Below are 22,402 nucleotides of genomic sequence, written 5' to 3' on the forward strand. Positions count from 1 at the left end.
TCAAAACTTTAACCAAGTTTTCCACAGAATGACAGACCGACAGGCCAAAAACAATACACCCCCGATCATTCGATCCGGAGGCATAAAAACAACAAGTAGCAGACCTCAACACACTGAAAGTTCTAAAAGGCAAAACTTTAGTTACTCCAAAACTGAACATATTATTCATACACCTACATTTGCGTTACTTGGGCACTGAACATATTACAAATAGGAGGCATAAAATAAATGCACCCATGTTTGCACAAAAACATCATGAAGTCAGGAGTTTCCAAAAGGAGTACTCTTACAGAGATGTTACTAGTTTTCGCCATCATTAATGATGTCACAAATCTCTGTCCGTTTCTCGATCTCATAACTCTTCTGAAAGTTGGTCATATAAAGGTTGACAGTGCACTTTCTTTCTGGCATTAGATTCCAAGGCTTAAACCTACATAAAAAAATATATTAATAAGGGCTGTTTGTAAAACATGCACGCCCCCAATATGGGCTGTCAGTTGTAGTGGCAGCCATTGTGTGAATACTTTTTTGTCACTGTGACCTTGACCTTTGACCTAATGACCTGAAAATCAATAGGGGTCATCTGCCAGTCATGATCAATGTACCAATGAAGTTTCATGATCCTAATTATTCTTGAGTTAAAATCAGGAAACCATTTTACTGTTTCGAGTCACTGTGACCTTGACCTAGTGACCTGAAAATTAATAGGGGTCATCTGCCAGTCATGATCAATGTACCTATGAAGTTTCATGATCCTAGGCATAAGCATTCTTGAGTTATCATCCGGAAACCAATGTCCATTTTACTATTTCGAATCACTGTGACCTTGACCTTTGAACTTGTGAACTGAAAATCAATAAAGGTCATCTGCCAGTCATGATCAATGTATCTATGAAGTTTCATGATCCTAGGCGTAAGCATTCTTGAGTCATCATCCTGACACCCATTTACTGTTTTGAGTCAGTGTGACCTTGACCTTTGACCTAGTGACCTGAAAATCCATAGGGGTCATCTGCCAGTCATGATCAATGTTCCTATGAAGTTTCATGATCTTAGGCGTAAGCATTCTTGAGTTATCATCTGGAAACCATTTTACTGTTTCGAGTCACTGTGACATTGACCTTTGACCTAGTGACCTGAAACTCAATAGGTGTCATCTGCCAGTCATGATCAATGTACCTATGAAGTTTCATGATCCTAGGCCTAAGCATTCTTGAGTTATCATCCGGAAACCATTTTACTATTTCGAGTCCCTGTGACCTTAACCTTTGACCTAGTGACCTGAAAATCAATAGGGGTCATCTGCCAGTCATGATCAATGTACCTATGAAGTTTCATGATCCTAGGCCTAAGCATTCTTGAGTTATCATCCGGAAACCATTTTTCTATTTCGAGTCACTGTGACCTTGACCTTGTGAACTGAAAATCATTAGGAGTCATCTGCCAGTCATGATCAATGTACCTTTCATGTACCTGAAGTTTCATGATCCTAGGCCTAAGCGTTTTTAGTTATCACCCGGAAACCATCTGGAGGACGGACCGACATGTGCAAAACATTATACCCCCTCTTCTTCAAGGGGGGGGCCTAAAAATCTACATTAATCGACAGATATTTAATGGTTATATCATACAAATATCACAAAATGTCTGGGAGAGGTAAACTAGCATGAAGGAAGAGAAAAACTGAGGCAAAACTGCCAGGAAGACACAGAAGGAAGACATGGAAAAGGCACAGAAATGAATACAATGTGCCAGAAGTTAACCTGCAACAGGAGAGGCAATATTGTTGACTTTGAAACATTTATAAATGCATCTTCAGTATTGCCACAGCAGTGCCTCCTCTAAGGATTATGATTTAAATAGGCCTGAAATGATAAGGTGTGGCGGGGATTCTCGGGGTAGCCATGTCCCTGAATAAATACAGATAAAATAAAGCAAAAAGAGTACATTAACATGGCTGTACTTCTAAAAGGAGCTGTAAAGCTTGATAGCCAGTTCCCTCATGCAGTGCTGTGTCCATGAGGATGAGAATGGACTTGTATCATGTAGAAACTGTATGTGATAACTACCAGTGCTAACTGACTGGGAAGCAAGTCGGCAGACTGTATTATGATCCATCAGGACATAACAAAGACGCTTGTGAGGACTGAAAGCTGACAACTAGTCAGCAAAATGTAGTTTAGTTTGTAAAAGTCCCATCCATGTGTTATACATCATATATAATACAGGTATTCAACATATAAAAAGATAACAACTTTTACTGGCCAATCTAAATCAGATTTACAGGAGACTACTGTACACAAATAACCAGTAAAATTAGTCTTTCTACTTACATATAATAAAAGGCAGATTACCAATGTAACTTTAAATTAAGAACTGCGCTAAAAGGAGAGGACCTTAGAAACTGAATTTTGTAAAATGTACCAGGATACAACAACTGATAATACAGATAATTGCAAGGAGTATATACATATATGTTAATTATTATTCTATTTGTTTGTGTGTCATCATTTACAAGAGAGACTATTTTTTCACTGTGTAAGAGTAACATTTGGTGAAAGGCAGGAAGTTGCAGATGCAGAACCCTTGTGATGGTATAAATCACCATCAGAAAGAAGAAAAAAATTCTGAATGGGAAGCAAGTCTGCAGACTGTATGACGATACGACAAGAGATTACAATGGCACTTGCGAAGAATAGATGACCTTTAAAACTAGTCAACAAAATGTACGAGGATACAACAGGCGATAATACAGATAGCTGCAAAAAAGATATAAGTAAGTTAATTGTTATTGTATTATTGTTTGTGTTTCCGTTTACAAGAAAGACTATTTCCACTATGTCTGTGCACTTCTAAAACCAGTTCAGTGAAAGGCAGGAAGGAGTTGCAGATGCAACATGATCATGATGGCAGTGCTCCAGCTAGGATTTGAAAAGGGCAGGGGGCTTTTTTGTTTAAAGGGCACTTTCGACGCGCAGTATTTTGTCAAAAGGGCACTTTTGACAGCGCGGGTGTTTCTGGAATGCTTCTTATTGTATGTAAATTTATATGTTATAAATAATTGTATTATTCCCATTATTATTAAACCATTCAAATATAATGTCTACAATGAGGATTAAACTAATTACAATGTAATAAGAGATTTATGAATTATCATATGTAAAAAAAAAAAAAAAAAAAAAAATATTTTTTTTTTTTTTTTTTTAGGGGGGGGGGAGGCAGGGCGGAGGTTCGGGGGGGGGGGGCAGGGCGGAGGTTCGGGAGGGCAGGGCGCGGCGCCCTTCGATTTAGGCCTAGCTGGAGCACTGCATGATGGTATAGATCACCATCAGGCAGAATGTTTTTCACCTCAGATACTGAACTCTACAAGCACTCACTGAGTGGACAGCTAGTTACTAAGCTGTTTGAAGGCATAACAGGTGTCTGTACAAGTACATAATTTATATAATTTATTTATTTATATTATTATTGGACCTATACCTTTGAGCAAAGGAAAATTATGCTGTTGCAACAGAACAGACTAGTGTTTAATTATATGACATTATATGACAACCGAATACTCGGGTGGCGTTCAGGGATTTGACTCATCTTAAAGAACTGTGAGTTATAATTGACACATGTTTGTGCCAGTTTAATGTCATGAATAGTTTTTATATACCTCTACTTTAGCAATGCAAGGACTTGTTAAAGAATCATATATTTACAAATTAACATGTAAACTAAAATACCATTTGTTATATATGGAGATGAATAAAAGCTACATACATACAAAAACTGACCACACTTATAAAGGAAAAAAAATGCCTACACATATTGAAAACTTCAATCAATCACTCAACAGCCGTTGAATTAGACAGATTAACCTTTAGTCTGCACTACCAGCACCAGCAGCAGCTGGACTTGGCCGTTTGAAGAAAGAATCCAGGCAGATGAAAACACAGAACCAATCAATTCATGGGTGACATGTCCAGAGGTCCTGGTAAAAAAAAAAGTTCCTGGTCAGTACAAGTGGACACTCAGACTGAGATACTGGTCAGAAAGCTGTATGAGGATACATCAGGTGATAATACAGATACTGAATATTGCGGATTAAATGTGTTCTTATAATAAAATTTAATATTATTTTTATTATCTGCCATTAATGTGTTTAATAACTTTAGAAAAAAAAACACGTTTATGTAGGACCTGGTTATGATGTTTAACTTCTATTATTGTCACGCTTTCAGTCCACAGTTTATGAACATTAAGATTCATATATCCATCTATTTCACTTTTATAAAGGTAAATATTAAATCATTTTATCCACTTGTCTACTACCTGCTCAAAGTAATTTCAACAAAAATCATCTTTTCACCTAGAGTCAATGAGGTAACTTAGTTTGTAAAAGACAACAACATGTCTGTTTAAAAAAAACACATGTGTGTTGAAACTGGTCCACATGAGGATGCATCAGGCAACAAAACAGGGTAAAGAAGATTCAAACTTTGAAAACTGGATCTCTACAAGGATATATCACATAAGGATACAGGTGTAGATAATTAAATTCCTTAAAAAGAAACACTTGTTAAAATGCTCTATGAGGATAGATCAGATAACAATACAGTGTAGAGAGAATTCAATAAGTTGACAGCTGGTCAACCAACTGTGAGAGGATAGATCAGGTATCAACACGTGTTAAGAGGATTCAGTACATTGAAAGCTGGTCCACAAACTCTATGAAGATAGATCAGGTAATAATACAGGTACTCCAATGTGTTCAAAACTGGTCCACAAACTCTATGAAGATAGATCAGGTAATAATACAGGTACTTCAATGTGTTCAAAACTGGTCCACAAACTCTATGAAGATAGATCAGGTACTAATACAGGAACTTCAATGTGTTCAAAACTTGTCCACAAACTCTATGAAGATAGATCAGGTACTAATACAGGTACTTCAATGTGTTCAAAACTGGTCCACAAACTCTATGAAGATAGATCAGGTAATAATACAGGTACTTCAATGTGTTCAAAACTGGTCAACAAACTCTATGAAGATAGATCAGGTAATAATACAGGTACTTCAATGTGTTCAAAACTTGTCCACAAACTGTATGAAGATAGATCAGGTAATAATACAGGAACTTCAATGTGTTCAAAACTTGTCCACAAACTCTATGAAGATAGATCAGGTAATAATACAGGTACTTCAATGTGTTCAAAACTGGTCAACAAACTCTATGAAGATAGATCAGGTAATAATACAGGTACTTCAATGTGTTCAAAACTGGTCAACAAACTCTATGAAGATAGATCAGGTAATAATACAGGTACTTCAATGTGTTCAAAGCTGGTCAACACACTCTATGAAGATAGATCAGGTAATAATACAGGTACTTTAATGTGTTCAAAGATAGTCAGTGTATTATAAGAACCATTGCACACTGACTGAAACTCTGGCAAACAAGCTGTATGAGGATACATCAGGTCATAATACAGAAACTTGTGACCATGCAAAAATATGTTGAAAACTGGTCCACAAACTCTACAAAATTGCATCAGGTAACAATACATGTACTTGACAGGATTCAATCTGTTAAAAACTGGTTAAAAATCTCTATGAGGAGAGGTGACCATACAGGTTTTGAGAGGATTCAATATAAACAAGAGGATGCAACAGGTAAAAATACAGAAGAATAATGTTTATTCGCTTAAGAATAAACTATCTTATTCAACGCAAAGGCTATTTTCCACTCTAACTCTAAAACACCCCTCTTTATGAAATGCTATTGTCCATTGTATCATTTGGACTCGTCCACTTATATAAACCGCTTGTTTTCCTCGCAGTCATTCGTTTTCGAGCTGACCAGTTAACCGAGTAAGTCACTGCTTTACGAATTTTACATTTAAGCATGTGGTTGAAAAGATGTCTGAAGTTCTTTTTAAATGAGAACTTGTTCTTATTTTGTACAGTTTTATCTTGTTATTCGTATGTAAATTTAGTATAAGAAATTCAGTATCTTTATTCTGGGGTAAGGTATTTAACAGTTTGCGTTTTTATATTCAAGATATACCGACAACGTGTTTGTACGGTTCTCGAAATTGTGTTTGGTGATCAGCTTTATCTTGTCAGTCGTTGTAAATTTAGTATACATGTACAGTATATAATTTGAGTTTTTAGATTCAAGATACAACAACCATGTGTTTGTATGATTATAGAAATGGTGTTTCCTGAATAACATAACTATTAAATATTAAAAGTGAACTTTTTAACAAAGCTTAAATTCTAGAATTATTGTATTTTTGCTTTAATGGAATTATTGTCTATATCATTGTTCGCTTTCCGTTTTTATTAACAAGACTATTTTTATGGTTTTATAATGCCACCACGTGCAAAAAGACGCCAAGCGGAAGTCGCACAAGCGCTTCAAGCCACAGGCGCGGAACCAAGACAGAGGGCCGTTCGCGCGAAACCAATAGTGACGGCACCGGAAATTGACCCAGAGGAATCGTCCGAGCCGGGAACAAGCGAGCAACAAAGGGAGAAAGTGGGATCGGCTGCATTTATAGCTTTCTGTTTGAGCAAAGTTATGTTTTCCAAGACCGATTCTAATTCATTGGTATTTGCGTGTCAGGGCTGGCGTGTGTTCATAGCCGCTGTGTGGCGGAAGGACAACTTCCTGTGGCCGTGGTCCTTTTTGGCATAGTTTCCATGAACACACTTCCCTTCTTGTCACAGGGATTTAACACTATATACTGCTTTTTCCCGCCATTCTCGGGGGAATTTGTTAATACAAATCGTCCAGCCTTGACATTTAAATGCCAAAACTTTTTAGTGAATAAATTGTGTTTAAATATTTTCTTGGCGTTTGTTGTTGAATAAAAGAAGATTTGATTCCTTGGAACTGGTCTACAAACTGTATGAGGATAGATCAGGTAACAAAAAATCGTCTAAATGCAAACAAACAATTATGTCTAAATGTTTATCCTAAATTCCAGAACGCATTGACAGAAGCTAATCAACAAATACTAAAACAAGTTCCTTGGAACTGGTCAGCAAACTCTATGAGGACAGATCAGATAATCATACAGGTCTTGAGATTGACGTTGAAAGCTGGTCAACAAACTCTACGAGGATAAATCAGGTAATCGTACAGGTCTTGTGATTGACATTAAAAGCTGGTCAACAAATTCTATGAGGATAAATCAGGTAATAGTTTCACATGAAAAAAGATGATTTGGTTGAATTTATGATCGTAATTCGCAAAGTGTTGATTTGCTTATCACCCCTGTTTTGTGACGTGACACCTGTACAAGCATTTTGGCATTTGCCATTTTAGAAGATAAGCGAAAGTTCTGATTTCTTTTTTTTTCTTTTTTTTTTAATTGATATTTACGTGAAATTGTTTTCACTGGTTCATCACGATGATAGGGAAAATGGTTATCTGTGTGGCCTTCGGCTGTAAATCACATTCTGGAAAAGATAAAGAGAATTTTTTCCAGTTTCCAAATGAAAAAAAAAATATGCAGAATTCGTACACTAAATTTGGTTGTGCTAGCCATGTTTCCAAAGACAAACTGTTTTCTCCAAATAAAAACAGCCAAGTGTGTTCGTTGCACTTTGAAGAAGACCAGTTTGCGCATAGTTAAGCATTTTTAGAGAAAATTGGATTTACTTCTCGATTCACAGAATATTGAAAAAAGACGCCCTGCCAACTGTCTTTTGTTCTCCAGTCAACAACAGAGAAGAACAGATTGAAAGAAGACACTCATCAGAAAGTTTGCTAGAAAAACGGCAAAAAATGCATGTGAGTATTGTTTTAATTCCATGTGAAGTCTTTTCTGAACGAATGAATGTATGTGCAATAAGGTGTTGCAACATTCAATCTTTGTTCCTTTGCAACGTTATGAACAACTATAAAAAAATGTAAATATATAAATTGGAAATTATAAATAAATCTTTCATTGAAAATTATTAATAATGTGGTTTATTTGTTTTAAAAATAAACCAGGTTATTTTGTTGAAGTTTCGAACTTTTTTGTCTCTTACAACTACGGCATGTAAACAAATCAGCTGACAACGACGAAATTATTCGTTACTGGTATTTGGAACGGTATAAATAATAGCCTATTCCACTTCCTTTTCCATCCAGCGCTGGAAGGATCTTGTTGTATTTTGATATTTATTTGCAAAAATCGTAGCGCATCGCAATGCCGCGTGGACGAAAGCGTAAAACGCCAGCGGCAGAGATGGAGGAAGCTTTGCTGGAGCCCGCGGTGGAAAAACCTGCGGATAATATAGATTTTGAACAAATTATTCGTAATTTGAATCTTGTTTCATCATCACATTTGGTTCAATCTGTCTCAACGCCCAACATCGTCACAGGGTGTGGTGGTGGTACGTAAGGGTCACTCCCAAGCTCCACCTTTGATCGAACTCGTTGTACGAGCGATGAGGTATTCGAAAATGTTCCAATGCAGCTCCGAGAACGCATTTGGAACAACCAATTTGTAAATTTAACATTAATGTTAAAAGGTTCGTCGGAGTTGCAGGATTATTGTTCTGGTTGGGGGATCCTTTACCAAGGACTTAATGGGACTATCGAGACAAGGTCAAGGGAGGATAAGACCCAAATACAAAACATAAACGAATGTTATCTGCGTTTAATCTCTTTAATGTTGTTTATGCCCTATTGTACTAGGCCACAATATTGTCGAAGGCTCAACAGACTTCTTTATTACAAGCCTTCCATAAAGTCATTTGCAGTTGGGTTCCCAAGTTGGTCAACTACATGCATATCTACATGGTTTCAAGGTGATAAAATTAATATAATCTTCTGCTTGTCTTTTCATGCCCCACCATTATATAAATAGTTTTTATTTTTAATTGTCCAATCATATCGAATTATAGAATCACGTGAGCTCTTGTACCAATGAAAAATTGATCCTGACCATACTTGTTTTGGAATTCCTTCTACACAGTTGCGTCGTTATTATCAACACAAATTTCAACAATTACGCTCTTCAGCGGTAATATTAACATTTTATTTTTACACCATATGACGCAGTCTTATGTTGTGTTTTAGAAAGATTTCATTTCTTTACACAGTGGTCTAATTTGTTTGTGTTTTTTATGTGATAAAGGAACAAACTTTGCTACTTTGTGTACAGCGAAGTAAGATCTCGCGAATTTTATCTGAACTCTCCCGCAACGAGATCCAAGATGGCGGCTCCCATCTCAAAGAAAGTTTATATCTTTGGACACTTGTTTGTGAAGAGATTGAAGGATTTCATTCGTCATGATCTGTCACTACATTACGATTTAGGACTAACGGGTAGTCCGATGATACAAAACTCGGGTTTTCCAGGCGCTACAGTCGACCGTCTCCGACACAACTTAGAAGACATCCTGGATATCCCAGACATTGTGGTCTTGGTGGTTGGAAAAAATTATATTTACAACCCGAATCAATCGCAACTCTATAGCTTCGGCGATACGTGATCTTGTAGACACTTTACTTTTTGTTCATGGAATTCCTCAAGTTATCGTACTGCAAACCCTTCATAGACACTCTCCTACTTGTCACACTCGTTATCCAGTTGACGTTGATTGGTTGAACTACAGGGTCGACAAAATGAACAGTCTCCTTAACAACTGGCTAAATTCTTCACCCCATGGATGAGCATACCTGTTGTGTTTGAAGGGTTTTTGGTCACCGGAATGTACTCGCATGAACTTTGCAGATGACGGCTGTCACCTTTCACCTCGTGGCCAGCATTGATTTTTCAACAACATACGGGCGGCAGTGGTCGCTGCCTTCAAATAATCAATCTGATCTGTTATCACATTTTGCCTGATATCATGCATGTCAGGCTTTTTATATTATGTCTACCTGATATAGTAGGTTCAGGCCAGTTCTATTATCAGTGTCACATTTTTGTCACTTTTAGTTATTAATTTAGACTGGACAAAATTTGTCTCTACAGTATGACGGATTTAGATATCATTTCCGTCTGATATGGTTTTTATATTAAGGCCATTATGTAATTTTTCATTCCCCCCCCCCCCCCCCTTTATTCATTTTAAAAATAGGCCTGTCTTTAGTCATGTGTCCGGTTTGATTTTGATATTTTTTATACCGGAATTTCATTATCAGTTCAGGCTTTACGTTTATATGTTCAATTTCATGCCTGATTTAGTCATTAAGTTCAGGCGGATATAGATGTTATATTGATGCCGGTTTTAAGTTATTCAGTTCAGGCTGCTATTGATGTTATCGTTCTCTACGAAGGAACTATGTTTTTGCCTGATTTTAGTTATTCAGTTCAGGCAATGTTTAATATTTTCAAATATTATGCCTGATTTTAGTTATTCCGTTCAGGCCAATATTGATGTTAATGTTCTCTATGTGTGCCTGATTTCAGTTATTCCATTAAGGCCAAGTTTATATTTTCCAATATGATGCCTGATTTTAGTTATAATTCCGTTCAGGCTAATATTTATGTTATAGTTCTCTACGTTATAACTATGCATGTGCCTGATTTAGTTATTCTGTTCAGGCCAAGTTTATATTTTCCAATATTATACCTGATTTTAGTTATTCCGTACAGGCTAATATTGAGGTTATTGAGGTTCGAAGGAACTATGTTTATACCTGATCAGAGTTATTCAGGTAAGGCCATGGCATGTATGTACGTAACGTACGTTATCCAACACTAATCAGTTTAACCTGACTTACATATTTACATGTATGCCTGACGTATTTATCAGGTCATGCTAATAAATTTTCTGTTCTTTAGGTTCATTATGTTTTCCAGATGAAGCGAAAAAGTACACGCAAAAAGACGGCCACGACTACCACATGTGCCTGCTGCATGGCTTCAACAGACTCTGGCAATCAAACAATATCCATGCCAGCAAGGCCAATAGAGGAGCCGGTGTCGGACAAGACCCGAGGGTTCCCCATACCCGCCATTCTTGACAACCGGGCATAACCGTTAGCAGCCACAGTCTACTCCATGAAAACCTCAAACCCATCACAGGGTCATTCAGACATTCCAAACGCAACCTCTAATCTACAACAACCTTTGACCTTGGGGCATCCAAGCTTCAGCCATGATCCTGCAATGCCCACTGTGGACATAAACATGGATGGCTCGAGTTCCTCTGAAGAGGATCAAGATTTCACCTTCCCCCAGGCGGTGCTTTCTCATGCAAGGGACATTATACCTGGCACTGGCCAACTTTTTGCAGAACCTATTTGTACCCCCATTATCAGCCAGATAAAAAAAATCAGTCTGCAAAGACATTTGGCGTAACAAATTCGTGGAGATGGCGCTACTACTTCCTTCAACTCGAGGCCCATCAATACACCTTACAACTGGACAACAACTCTCAAATTTCCATCACTCCTAAATCTAATCTCAAGAAAATTACCAACATAGAACAGTTGACAACTGCCATGATCCGTTTCATTGCAGTGTATACTTTCAAATATCATGCAGAAACTCAGGCTTTGTTAAAATACACCGAGATTGTCCGCGACATTGCCAACCGTCGTCCAGGCTTAGCCTTCCATTTTTATGACACACAATTCCGCCTTCTTAGAGAATCTATCCACCTTCCCTGGGACCGGTTACAAACCGAATTTTGGTTAATGGCCAGTACGCCACTTCCCTCAAGCCCAATGAAAATCAATCCTGGCCATACTTGTTTTGGAATTCCTTTTACACAGTTGCGTCGTTATTATTGACACAAATTTCAACACCCACCACCATCCCTTCTCCGCCATATGTTTTTTATTTGTTCCATTATATTTTTATACGATTGTGTTACTCAATAACTTTTCATCTTGAATCAATATTACAACTGTCAAGGCTTTTTGTTTATATACATATTTTTATATACCTGTTTTTATGACGTGTTTTACCACCCATTATGTCATTATAGGAAAAAACATGTTATATTTTCACTGTCTTTCTTTATGGTATTTTGCAATAAATGCCCTTTTTTTTACCGCCCATTATGTCATTTTAGGAAAAAACATGTTATATTTTCACTTTCTTTCTTTATGGCATTTTGCAATAAATGCCCGTTTTGAATCAGTCATATAGTGTTTGTTCTTTCCTTTATGAGTCCGTCCGGTCTAATTCCTTTATTTGACTTATTAGGACAATACATAAAATTATGTGATGTTAAACAATTAAATAGATAATATTGAAAAAAAATTAACTTGTTAACCTGTGCATTGCCGTACACCTACACCACGTAACTATAAATGACGCAGTTGCTTAAAACAACACAACACGTTATTACTGGTGCCACTGACAAGGGATTGAACGGAAGAAATGCCACAACGGTTATGACCAAGGGACCACACCCCGACTGACAATAAGACCAGACAATTTCTGCAACATCCGATGAGTGACTGACGTGTTACTGTGGAACCAATAGTATTCTTCAGACATTAATTTTCGTCTATTTCATCAGTGGGCCGATTGACGAATTTAAGATCCTAACAAATAATATGTCCAATGTTTAAAAAATATTACGACTGGATTACCGTATGCATGAGACATTAAACTCAAACGTAATCTACATATATATACTTCCTCTGTTTCATAATAAAGATTTATCAGGTTTTGACATAAAGGGGTGTAAATTATACAGTGTACTTATACATGACACATGACATTGCTGTAAAACGTGAATGCAGTTACGCTGTATCTAATACGTTAACATCTTTTAGATAAAATACATGTAGTAATGATAAGCGCTATTTGTTAACAACTTTATTACCCATTGTGTATTGTGTTTTTTAGGGGTGTTGCAGATTATACAGCCATCACGTAACAGATCCGGATCAAAGACAATAAACAAAATTAAAAGATCACGTGTGATCAACACCTGACTGAAATCAATTATGCGCATTTATTACAAATTAATAAAGAAATTATTGATTTACACTTTTCTGATCACACATGTACACATCATCAGGAAATTCCACATGTCAGGATTTGTATTTGTTTTGAAATAGACTTCAGTAAGATTTTTCTTTTTATGACGTAACTTTGGAGAAGAGATAACCCGACAAAAAAGATTCAGAAATAGCAAAGAAATAACTGACCAAGATGGAGACATTTGATAAAACAGAAGCCAAGTGCCAGAAGATTCCAGATTGGACCAAGCCAGCAGAGATTGCTCTCAATGCACTGCTTCAGGACAACAGGAGCCTGCTATGTGAAGAGTTTAAGGGTACTGGTTCTTAGAAAATAATGGTCAATAGAAGAAGGAAATGAAAGAAATGTGATCAAGATATCTGTGTCAATTATTTTCGTATATGTTTCTTTTTTTTTATTTTATTTAACAACATACAATTGGATTTGTGGCATCAACACTAGTGTATTAGTGTTAGTGTATTAATATTGCTGCATTGATGCCATGTTAGGTGAAGGTCAGTGACACAGACAGAGATGCATTAAGGTTGCTTTGGTGGTCAGATGGTAATATGGACAAATAACCGACTGAATATTGTATGATTGTTCGAGTACTAAGGATTTCAATGCGTTTTTAAGAGTGAACCCACCTCCCCCAAAACCCCGCCTATGTGGCTTGCGTAAGGAGGATTGAAGTGCCAAGCAATTCCCATTTATTGCAATTGCCTCGAAATTCGTCTCTGATTCCATTCATGAATGGACTCACGTAGCTCCTTTTCGCCAGCTGTTAAATTCAGTGGCACCTGCAGAGTGCAGGACAATCGCCTACGGTTAAGTTATTTAATTCAGTTCTGTACTGGTGAGGCTACATGCAGTATAGAGGACTGTGTGGTTTTGCCTCAAGAGGAAGGGTATGCCAGGGCTTAGCAAATTTAACTAAGTCATTACGGTAAGCCACATTTGGTAGCTAGGTCCCATGTTGATAAGCTGATAAATGGCACCCAAATTAAATCAAATGAGTGAAAAAACAACTAATCTAATTCTTCTTTCAAATGTTGGATGTGATCATGAAATGTGTTTAAAAGTTTTTTAAATGTTATAATTAATTGAATTTGTGTCATTTTACATGCAAGTTTGTTTCCAGTAAAAAATATTGTTACATTATGAACTCTTCGATATAAATAAATGTAGTAAACTGTTGTTTTTATTCAGATTTTTAGGGGAAAAATTAAGGACAACTGAAATAAGGGGCAATATCACATGTCTCCAAGAAGGAAAATCCCCCTCCGAACTCGAACAGTAAACCTTTCCCTCGTATCAGAAGAACCTGCCATCATTGGCAATCCAAAACTTTACAACACTTTTTGTCTTTCTCAGGTGATTAAAGTACACTGTACAAAAAAGTATGGTACACAGATTAGAAAAAAACAGAAATCACAGTATCTGACATAACAGTCTATATAACTCTAGTTCTGGGGAATGAGAAGAAAAACTTTGTAGAGGTTGGCACAACCTATTTGCTCAAAAATCTCTCAACACACTTTTATAACAATGAGATATCGCTTTCGGCTTTAATCACCACTGTAGTATGTCGAACAACAGACATTGGCCAGGTCATCATCCCTGACAGCCAGCATACCATAGACGCTTTATAAGTGGAAGCAGGATATCACACAATACAGTGAACCCGCGTTTATCCGGAAACGGCTGTTCCAGCAGAAATTTCCGGATTAACGAATCTTCCGTATAATGGAACCAGTGCCATTTTGACAAGACTTTAATACTTACCTTATGACATACACCTTACGTTTATGTACATTGACATACTTATTTCGCATCAAGAATGATATTTTCTTGTAACGCAGACATTTGTTTAGTTGATTTAGTTTAAAATTCAAATGTTGTTAAACAATATAAATACAAAAACGTGTAACCAAATTGTAGTACATGTACATACCATGAGGACTGCGTGTATCTCGTGTGATACTGCCGCAGTGAAAAGACGTTGCCATGGGTGGCACGCGAGCTGTAATCTGGTAAAGTCAATGAGTTACAAATCAAGGATGTTGAAGGCAAGTGAAAATAAAACAGAAAACTGCGATACTGTTTTAATATCTTTATTTATAACCTGTCTCAGAATGTTGAAATGATGAAACTAGCGACATGTTGAAAATCATAGCGACAAGATTTTAATGGATTGTTTAAAAAATCCTAGCACAAATTTTCACGCATAACAAGTTCATTTCATAAAAAATCCGTCACTTTTGTTTGGAGACACTCCTTGATGGTTCGGTCTTGAAGAACAGTCATCATTCCTGTCCCTACGCATTGTAATCAGCGTCTTAATTGGTCGCGTGTTCAGCTTATTAAAAACATTAAAGAAAATCAAACATTACACCAAGTGTATCATTTAAGATGCATTGTGTCTTGCCGACACCAATTTAAGTTTAAGTATAGTCGGAGTCGAATAATGTTTAGTCACGCATATTATCTGTCACTCCTAAACACAGTAATATTTCACGCCTCGGTGATCGCGCTTTTGTTCCAACGACAGGTTGGCCATTAAGCCTAAAACAACAATACTTCACGCCTCGGTGAATGCGCTTTTGTTTATTCGGCGGGGTCAATTAAGCCCCCATGTTGGGAAGCATCCGGATTAATTAGACATAATAACAGCTAAATACACAAATCGGTGTTGCGAAATATATGTCCGGATCCGGAACTCGAGATTCCGGACTTAACGAGGGAAAATGGTGCATAATAAATCCGTTCCCCTTGACTTTCGTCCGGATCGCGAGTTTTCCGGACTATCAAATTTCGGATAAACGCGGGTTCACTGTATACCAAAGAGCTTCATCAATGATAATGATACCAACCGAAATGCAGCAGTTCAACAAGTAGACTGCGCCCGATGAAGTTATTGGACAAGGCCGTAGAAGTTGATGCAGGATCCCACTGCCTGTGGTGCAGCAAAAGGATACAATCAATGCTGCAGTTGAACACACAACATACCACAAACACCGTATAAGTGGATGCAGGATCCAACAGCCCATGGTGCAGCCAAAGGATGGATACATTTGATGCTGCACTTGCAACAATTAGATGCAACAACTGTTTAAAGAAAATTTAAGTTTCTTCCCTGATTAGTAGAAGAAACCTTAAAAGTTAAAGTGACATTCCAAGACAAGTCATTCTTTGTTTTTTCTACTGCATTATAAAGGGTATTTTACATGTTGAACTCCAACAGTATTACATGTGTAGTTGTTTTTAATTGAATTGTTTGGAGATATAGAATGGCTCATGTGGAAAAAACATATATGTTATATTCAACATGTCTCAAAGAAACATATCAACTGTAATTCAAGACCACTGTACAGAAAATATATACACATTTAAAGTAACTATAACGCTCAAAATCAACGAAAATTTCGTTAAGTATTTCGTAAAATAAAGTTAACACCTTAACAATCAGTGTTCCTTATAGCAATAGCCAAAATTTCAACGCTAGATGTGGTATGATTACTTAGATTTTTGTAGATACAAAATGCTCGTTTTTATTTATTTGTGGCAACAATTAATTCCGGGTGTGTAGAAACACCGAAATCCCTGTAATTACCGAAATACCCCGAAATCCCCAGATATCCCCCGAAATCCCCAATAATATTTATTATTTATCAAAATACTGCGGATATTAAGATAGAATATTGCAAAATACAATCTATTCACTGATGAAAAATTGTTTTTATCCATGTTTGGTAGTGAAAAACTAAAATATATACATAATTATTGGGATTCCGAGTATGAATCCATAGTGCATGTTTTCACAAGCACGATCAGGTACAGAAATCCCACTATGGATTCATATTCGGAATCCCAATAATTATGTATATATTTTAGTTTTTTACTGCCATAGCAACCAGAATTTTTTACGTAGGAACAAAATGAAATATTCACTACTTTGTGTGGCATAAAATATAAAACAGAGCTCCGCACACGCATAGTTTGAAGCCCTACCCAGACCAAAATGAACAAGAGACGTGTTTGTCAGAAACACTTATACTGCCCCGCCCCCTGGCGGCCATGTTTTTCCACCGATCTGGACCATTTTCGAACTCGTCCGAGATATCAATAAAACCAATGTTTTGAACAAGTTTCATGATGATTGGGCAAAAATTGTGACTTCTAGAGCACAACGGACAAAAGGTGATCACAAAAGCGGTGAGCTAATAAAAGTTATGAAGAACATGTGTCGAAAAATGCGAAATAAGCCAGATATTTAATTCTGAATTCAAAAATGTCTGTACAGTCGAATTCGCCATAATGAATAGCATGCATGTAACCAACTTTCATGAAGATAGGAAAATAAATGTGACCTCTAGAGTGTTAACATGAAGAACATGTGTCAAAAAATGCTAAATAAGCCAGGTATTTAATTCTGATATCAAAAATGTCTGTACAGTCAAATTGGCAAGAATGGATATCATGCATGTAACCAACTTTCATGAAGATTGGAAAATAAATGTGGTCTCTAGAGTGTTAACAAGATAAAGCCATATTTAGCCATATAAGGACAATTGCCCGCCCCTTGGTGGCCATGTTTTTAAAGAAACCAAAATCATTTTCGAACTCATCAAAGATATAATTGGGACAAATCTTCTGACCAAGTTTCATGAAGATCAGACAATAAATGTGCCCTCTAGTGTGTTAACAAGGTTTTACTATAGCCATATAAGGAAAATGCCCCGCCCCATGGCGGCCATGTTTTTCAACCAAAGGGCATCATTTTTTAACTCATCTAAGATATTATTAGGATGAATCTTCTGACCAAGTTTCATGAAGAACAGAAAATAAATGTGGCCTCAAGAGTGTTAACAAGATTTTAGTATAGCCATATATATAGCCATATAAGGAAAAATGACCTGCTCCCTGGCAGCCAAGTTTTACAAGCAAAGATTACCATTTTCAAACTCATAAAAAATATCAATAGGACAAATCATCTGAGCAAGTTTCATGAAGATCGGAAAATTAATATGGCCTCTAGAGTGTTTACAAGGTTTTACTGTAGCCATATATGGAAAAATGCTCCGCCCCCTGGCGGCCAGGTTTTTCAACCAGCCAGCATCATTTTCCAAGATATCATTGGGATGAATGTTGTAACCAAGTTTCATCAAGATCAAACAATAAATGTGCCCTCTAGAGTGTTAACAAGGTTTTACTACAGCCATATAAGAAAAATTCCCCGCCCCTTGACAACCATGTTTTTCAAGCAAAGGTTACCATTTTTGAACTCATCCAAGATATCATTGGGACAAATCATCTGAGCAAGTTTCATGAAGATCGGAAAATAAATGTGGCCTCTAGAGTGTTAACAAGATTTTACTATAGCCATATAAGGAAAAATGCCGCGCCCCCTGGCGGCCTTGTTTGTCAACCAACCGGCATCATTTTCGAACTCGTCCAAGATATTACTGGGATGAATCTTCTAACCAAGTTTCATGAAGATTAGGCAAAAAATGTGGTCTCTAGAGAGTTAACCAGATTTTACTATAGCCATATAAGGAAAAATGCCTTGCCCCCTGGTGGCCATGTTTTTCAACCAACCAGCATCATTTTCGAACACGTCCAAGATATTATTGGGATAAATCTTCTGACCAAGTTTCATGAAGATCAGACAATAAATGTGGCCTCTAGATTGTTAACAAGATTTTACTATAGCCATATATAGCCATATAAGGAAAAATGCCTTGCCCCTTGGCAGCCATGTTTTTCAAGCAAACGTAACCATTTTCAAACTCATCCAATATATCATTGAGACCAATTTTCTGACCAAATTTCATGAAGATTGGACAATAAATGTGGCCTTTAGAGAGTTAACAAGTCAAATGTTGACGCCGCACACCGAACGACGCACAACAGACAAAAGGCGATCACAAAAACTCACCATGAGCACGTTGTGCTCAGGTGAGCTAAAAACTCACAATTTGATTGCAGGCAACTAAGTGATTTCATTAAGCATTGGGAGAGCTATAAAAAGTATGTATGTAAAATGTGTAAGATGGGAAGATGTGCTCTAGCTGACAAACTAAGGCCTTAAATAAGTGAAAATTAGTCAACAGATGGAATGTCAAAAGCAGTACATATAGTAAAATACTGCAACAGCAATTTGATCAAATATTAAATACCGGTACTTACAGTCAGACTTTAGATGATAAAAACTTGCAATTAAAAGAATTTAATTTGTTCACAAAATTTTATGTTATGCGTGTTGAGTAAAATGCAGCTTAAGTTTATTTGTATAAATTTTTTTTAATTGATTATAATGCCTGCTATTATACGGCAAGTATTCATTCTTATGTTAAAAACTTACAATCATGACCATAATTTTTGTGGCAACATTAGCTTATGGTAAACTGTAATAATACCCCATGATATCAACATTGATGTTAAAATAAGTAATTAGTTGATAAGCTGTATAAGCGAATGCAGATTTACTCTGTACTACATTACTGATCTATGACTGTCAATGAAGTGGTTGTTCTAGGTTACTGACTGTCGATGAATGTTTGTTCTGCCACATTCCTGAACGTAAATAATGCTGCTATACTGCTATATCACCCACTGCAGATTAGGCCCTGCTCAATCCCACTGACTGGAGATGGTACCGTATCATGTGACCCTCCACATGGTGATTCTGCCTGAAGAAATTGTCACATTGGGCCACCCACTATGCCATGGACTGGAGATGGTACCGTATCATGTGGCCCTCCATCCGGTGATTCTGCCTGAAGAACTTGTCACATAACGCCGCCTGCTATGCCATGGACTGTAGATGGTACCATATCATTTGGCCCACCACACTGTGTTTCTACCTGAAGAGTTGTGCTATACCACGGACTGCAGATGGTACCGTGATATGTGGCCCACCACATGGTGTTTCTGCCTGAAGAAGTTGTGCTATACCACGGACTGCAGATGGTACCGTAATATGTGGCCCTCCACATGGTGTTTCTGCCTGAAGGACTTGTCACATTGAGGACACTTGAACGGTCTCTGTCCAGTGTGAATGAGCAGGTGCTTCTGGAGGTTCTGTTTCGTGCGGAACTCATGCTGGCACATGACGCATGTGTGCTTGGAGCGGCCAGGTGAATGATTTTGCAGTTGGAGGAGCATTGAGTCTGAAATGGAGATATCAGATGCTATAACTCATTCATGTTTTACATTATGCTATATGAATGATTAGGGAAAAAAACATTCCTGTGCACCATTCAATTTAAATACCTATAGAAATTGGCTTAAAATTTACTACCATTGTAGTTCTATCAATTTTGGAACTACTCTGATATTGCCATTAACCCTTTACCACTTAGAAACATATTTTGATTCATAAGTAGTCCCTCAGAAAGTTTAATTCAATTCAAGACCTTTCTTACTAAATTCAAGTTTTAAAGGTTTCATTTCCAACCCTTAGATACTGATTAGCAGCAAACAGCATGAAACCTAAACAGACTGTGAGTTACTTGCAAGCTGTTCTAGTTTAATGCTGTTTGCACATAGCCATTTTCTCATTGCCTCTGACTGACTGACAGACCGATGGACGGACAGACGACAAAGTGATCACTATATGCCCAACTTCGGGGGCATAAAAACACTCAGAAATAGTAAACATAAATGCCAAAATGTGAAATAAATATTGAGTGCATAATTTAAGTGTACAAGGGACGTACATATCTAAAAAGTTCAAGTTATAACAGAGCGGAATAGTTGGTAGCTAAATGACTATTTTCCTTGTGCAAACAGCAAAGATAACACCAATTATATCAGTAAAATACCTTCAGAATGAAACTGTATTAACAAAAAAATCTGCTTATTGATTGGTGCACTTGAAAATGTTTGCCTTTCAAAATAGAAACAAGAGCAAATGAAAATGAGGTGTTACTATAAACAGGAGGTGGCAACATTGAACAATGACTTAAATGGCAGTCTAATCACATTATTATTGTCACAAGGCTTTACTTTAGTTATTACTGTATCTTGTAAAATATTATTATTATTTTTCAAACATATATCCAGGCTTTTTTCCTTCTTTAGCAAGGGCCTTATAAAGGCCCCTTACCCCAAAAGAAAGGCCCAATCCCCTAAGAGAATTTCCCCCAAATGTCAAGCTTACTTTGGAAAATTTCTTCCCCTTTCTCAGTTTTGTCAATAATTTCTGCCCTGAATTGGAAGGCCAGGCCCTTTTCCCAAATCAAGAAAAAAAAGCTTTGTATATAATAAAGAACTTTTAAAGAGCAAACATGCATTTGTCAATTTAGGTGAAAGACAGTTACCTTGCAGTAAATTGAAGTGTGAACCGGTTTTACAATACAGTGGTTTAACCAGGTCCTAGTTATCTACTGTTTTTCTGGGACCATGTGTGATGCCAAGTGGCCCTTTAAATGTGAGCTCTGGATGAAAGTCTTTACACAAAATGGACAAACATAGGGTCTTTCTCCTGTATGTATCCTAACATGCCTCTTGAGGTCGCCCTTGAACGTAAAGCATTTCTGGCAGTAATTACAACCAAAAGGCCGTGAAGAATCTGTTGAAATATAGCCATGGCATTCTAGAACATCAATATTGTCTTTTTTACGTTGCCGCATTTGAGAAGACAAGAAAGGCACTGCTTTACTAGCCCCATCAACATTTTCACTTTGAGTGGCCTCTCTTGGTAGAGGTAATGAGTATAGAGTGGTGTCCCTTTGTGTACCAGATTCAGGGGAGAAAACTGTTGATTGCAAACCGTTTTGGCCAAATGTTTCATCTGAAACAGATAAGGAAACATTCTTTTCCATTGCTTATGGCTGTTCATATATGATCTTGTGTTAATCTTTCTTTTTATCTCTATGTACTATAATAAGGTAAACTTTTACATTATTTTAGTAGGACCTGAACCCAATAAACGACAAGGAAAATAGATCCATTTGCAACCTCAAAATGCATGTTATACATAAGGACGTAAAGACTTTGAATATTAACAGTAATATCCAGAATTATTCATATTATCAGAAATACGGTTGTATTTCTGTTTTCAAATCAAAAGTATGGAAGATCAGAACATGAGACATAAACTGGTTGTATAAACCTATACAGTGTACATATTAACACAAGTAAATTTTAGTAGTTATTTCAAGTGTGCCTTTTTTTTAAATGAAGTCTCTTTTATTGTTCTTGATTTTGAATTGCAATGCTATGAGGTAAAGGTTTGATTACAAGTGCCCTTCTGTGAATAATTTCCATCTTCAAATGCTTTGCACTTCATCCATTTGAGATACAGTTATTCTGGAGACAAGAGGGCCTGAAAGGCCAAAAGTCTCTCACCTGAGATTCAAAGGAACTGACCTGTTCTGTGCAGTCCAAGATGTCATTAGAACAATATGTTCTTACCAACTTTCATGACTAGTGAACACCCTGGCAGCCACGTTTTTCAACAAACCGGAACCATTTTCAT

The 22,402-nt window shown here is 37.0% G+C and overlaps 1 protein-coding gene and 1 long non-coding RNA gene across 4 annotated transcripts in view; both read right to left on the reverse strand.

Moving 5' to 3' along the window:
* LOC127832512 (uncharacterized) overlaps positions 1-22,402 on the reverse strand; it is a 270,730-nt gene that overhangs the window by 202,796 nt on the left and 45,532 nt on the right. The gene's annotated exons all lie outside the window — the stretch shown is intronic.
* Positions 19,389-22,402, reverse strand: part of LOC127832508 (zinc finger and SCAN domain-containing protein 12-like) — a 49,911-nt gene continuing 46,897 nt past the window's right edge. For 2 of the 3 annotated variants that reach the window (XR_008026937.1, XR_008026938.1), the window contains 2 exons: positions 21,243-21,715; positions 19,973-20,090 (listed from right to left, as the gene is read on the reverse strand). Coding sequence is in view for 1 of the 3 variants with exons in the window: in XM_052358011.1 (XP_052213971.1) it covers positions 19,870-20,090 (221 nt within the window). In the remaining 2 variants the exon portion in view is untranslated. Of the gene's footprint in view, positions 20,091-21,242; positions 21,716-22,402 lie in introns of all 3 variants that reach the window. The other variant, XM_052358011.1, reaches the window with a different exon arrangement.

Source organism: Dreissena polymorpha, chromosome 5, assembly GCF_020536995.1.
Source record: "Dreissena polymorpha isolate Duluth1 chromosome 5, UMN_Dpol_1.0, whole genome shotgun sequence".
Taxonomy (NCBI): domain Eukaryota; kingdom Metazoa; phylum Mollusca; class Bivalvia; order Myida; family Dreissenidae; genus Dreissena; species Dreissena polymorpha.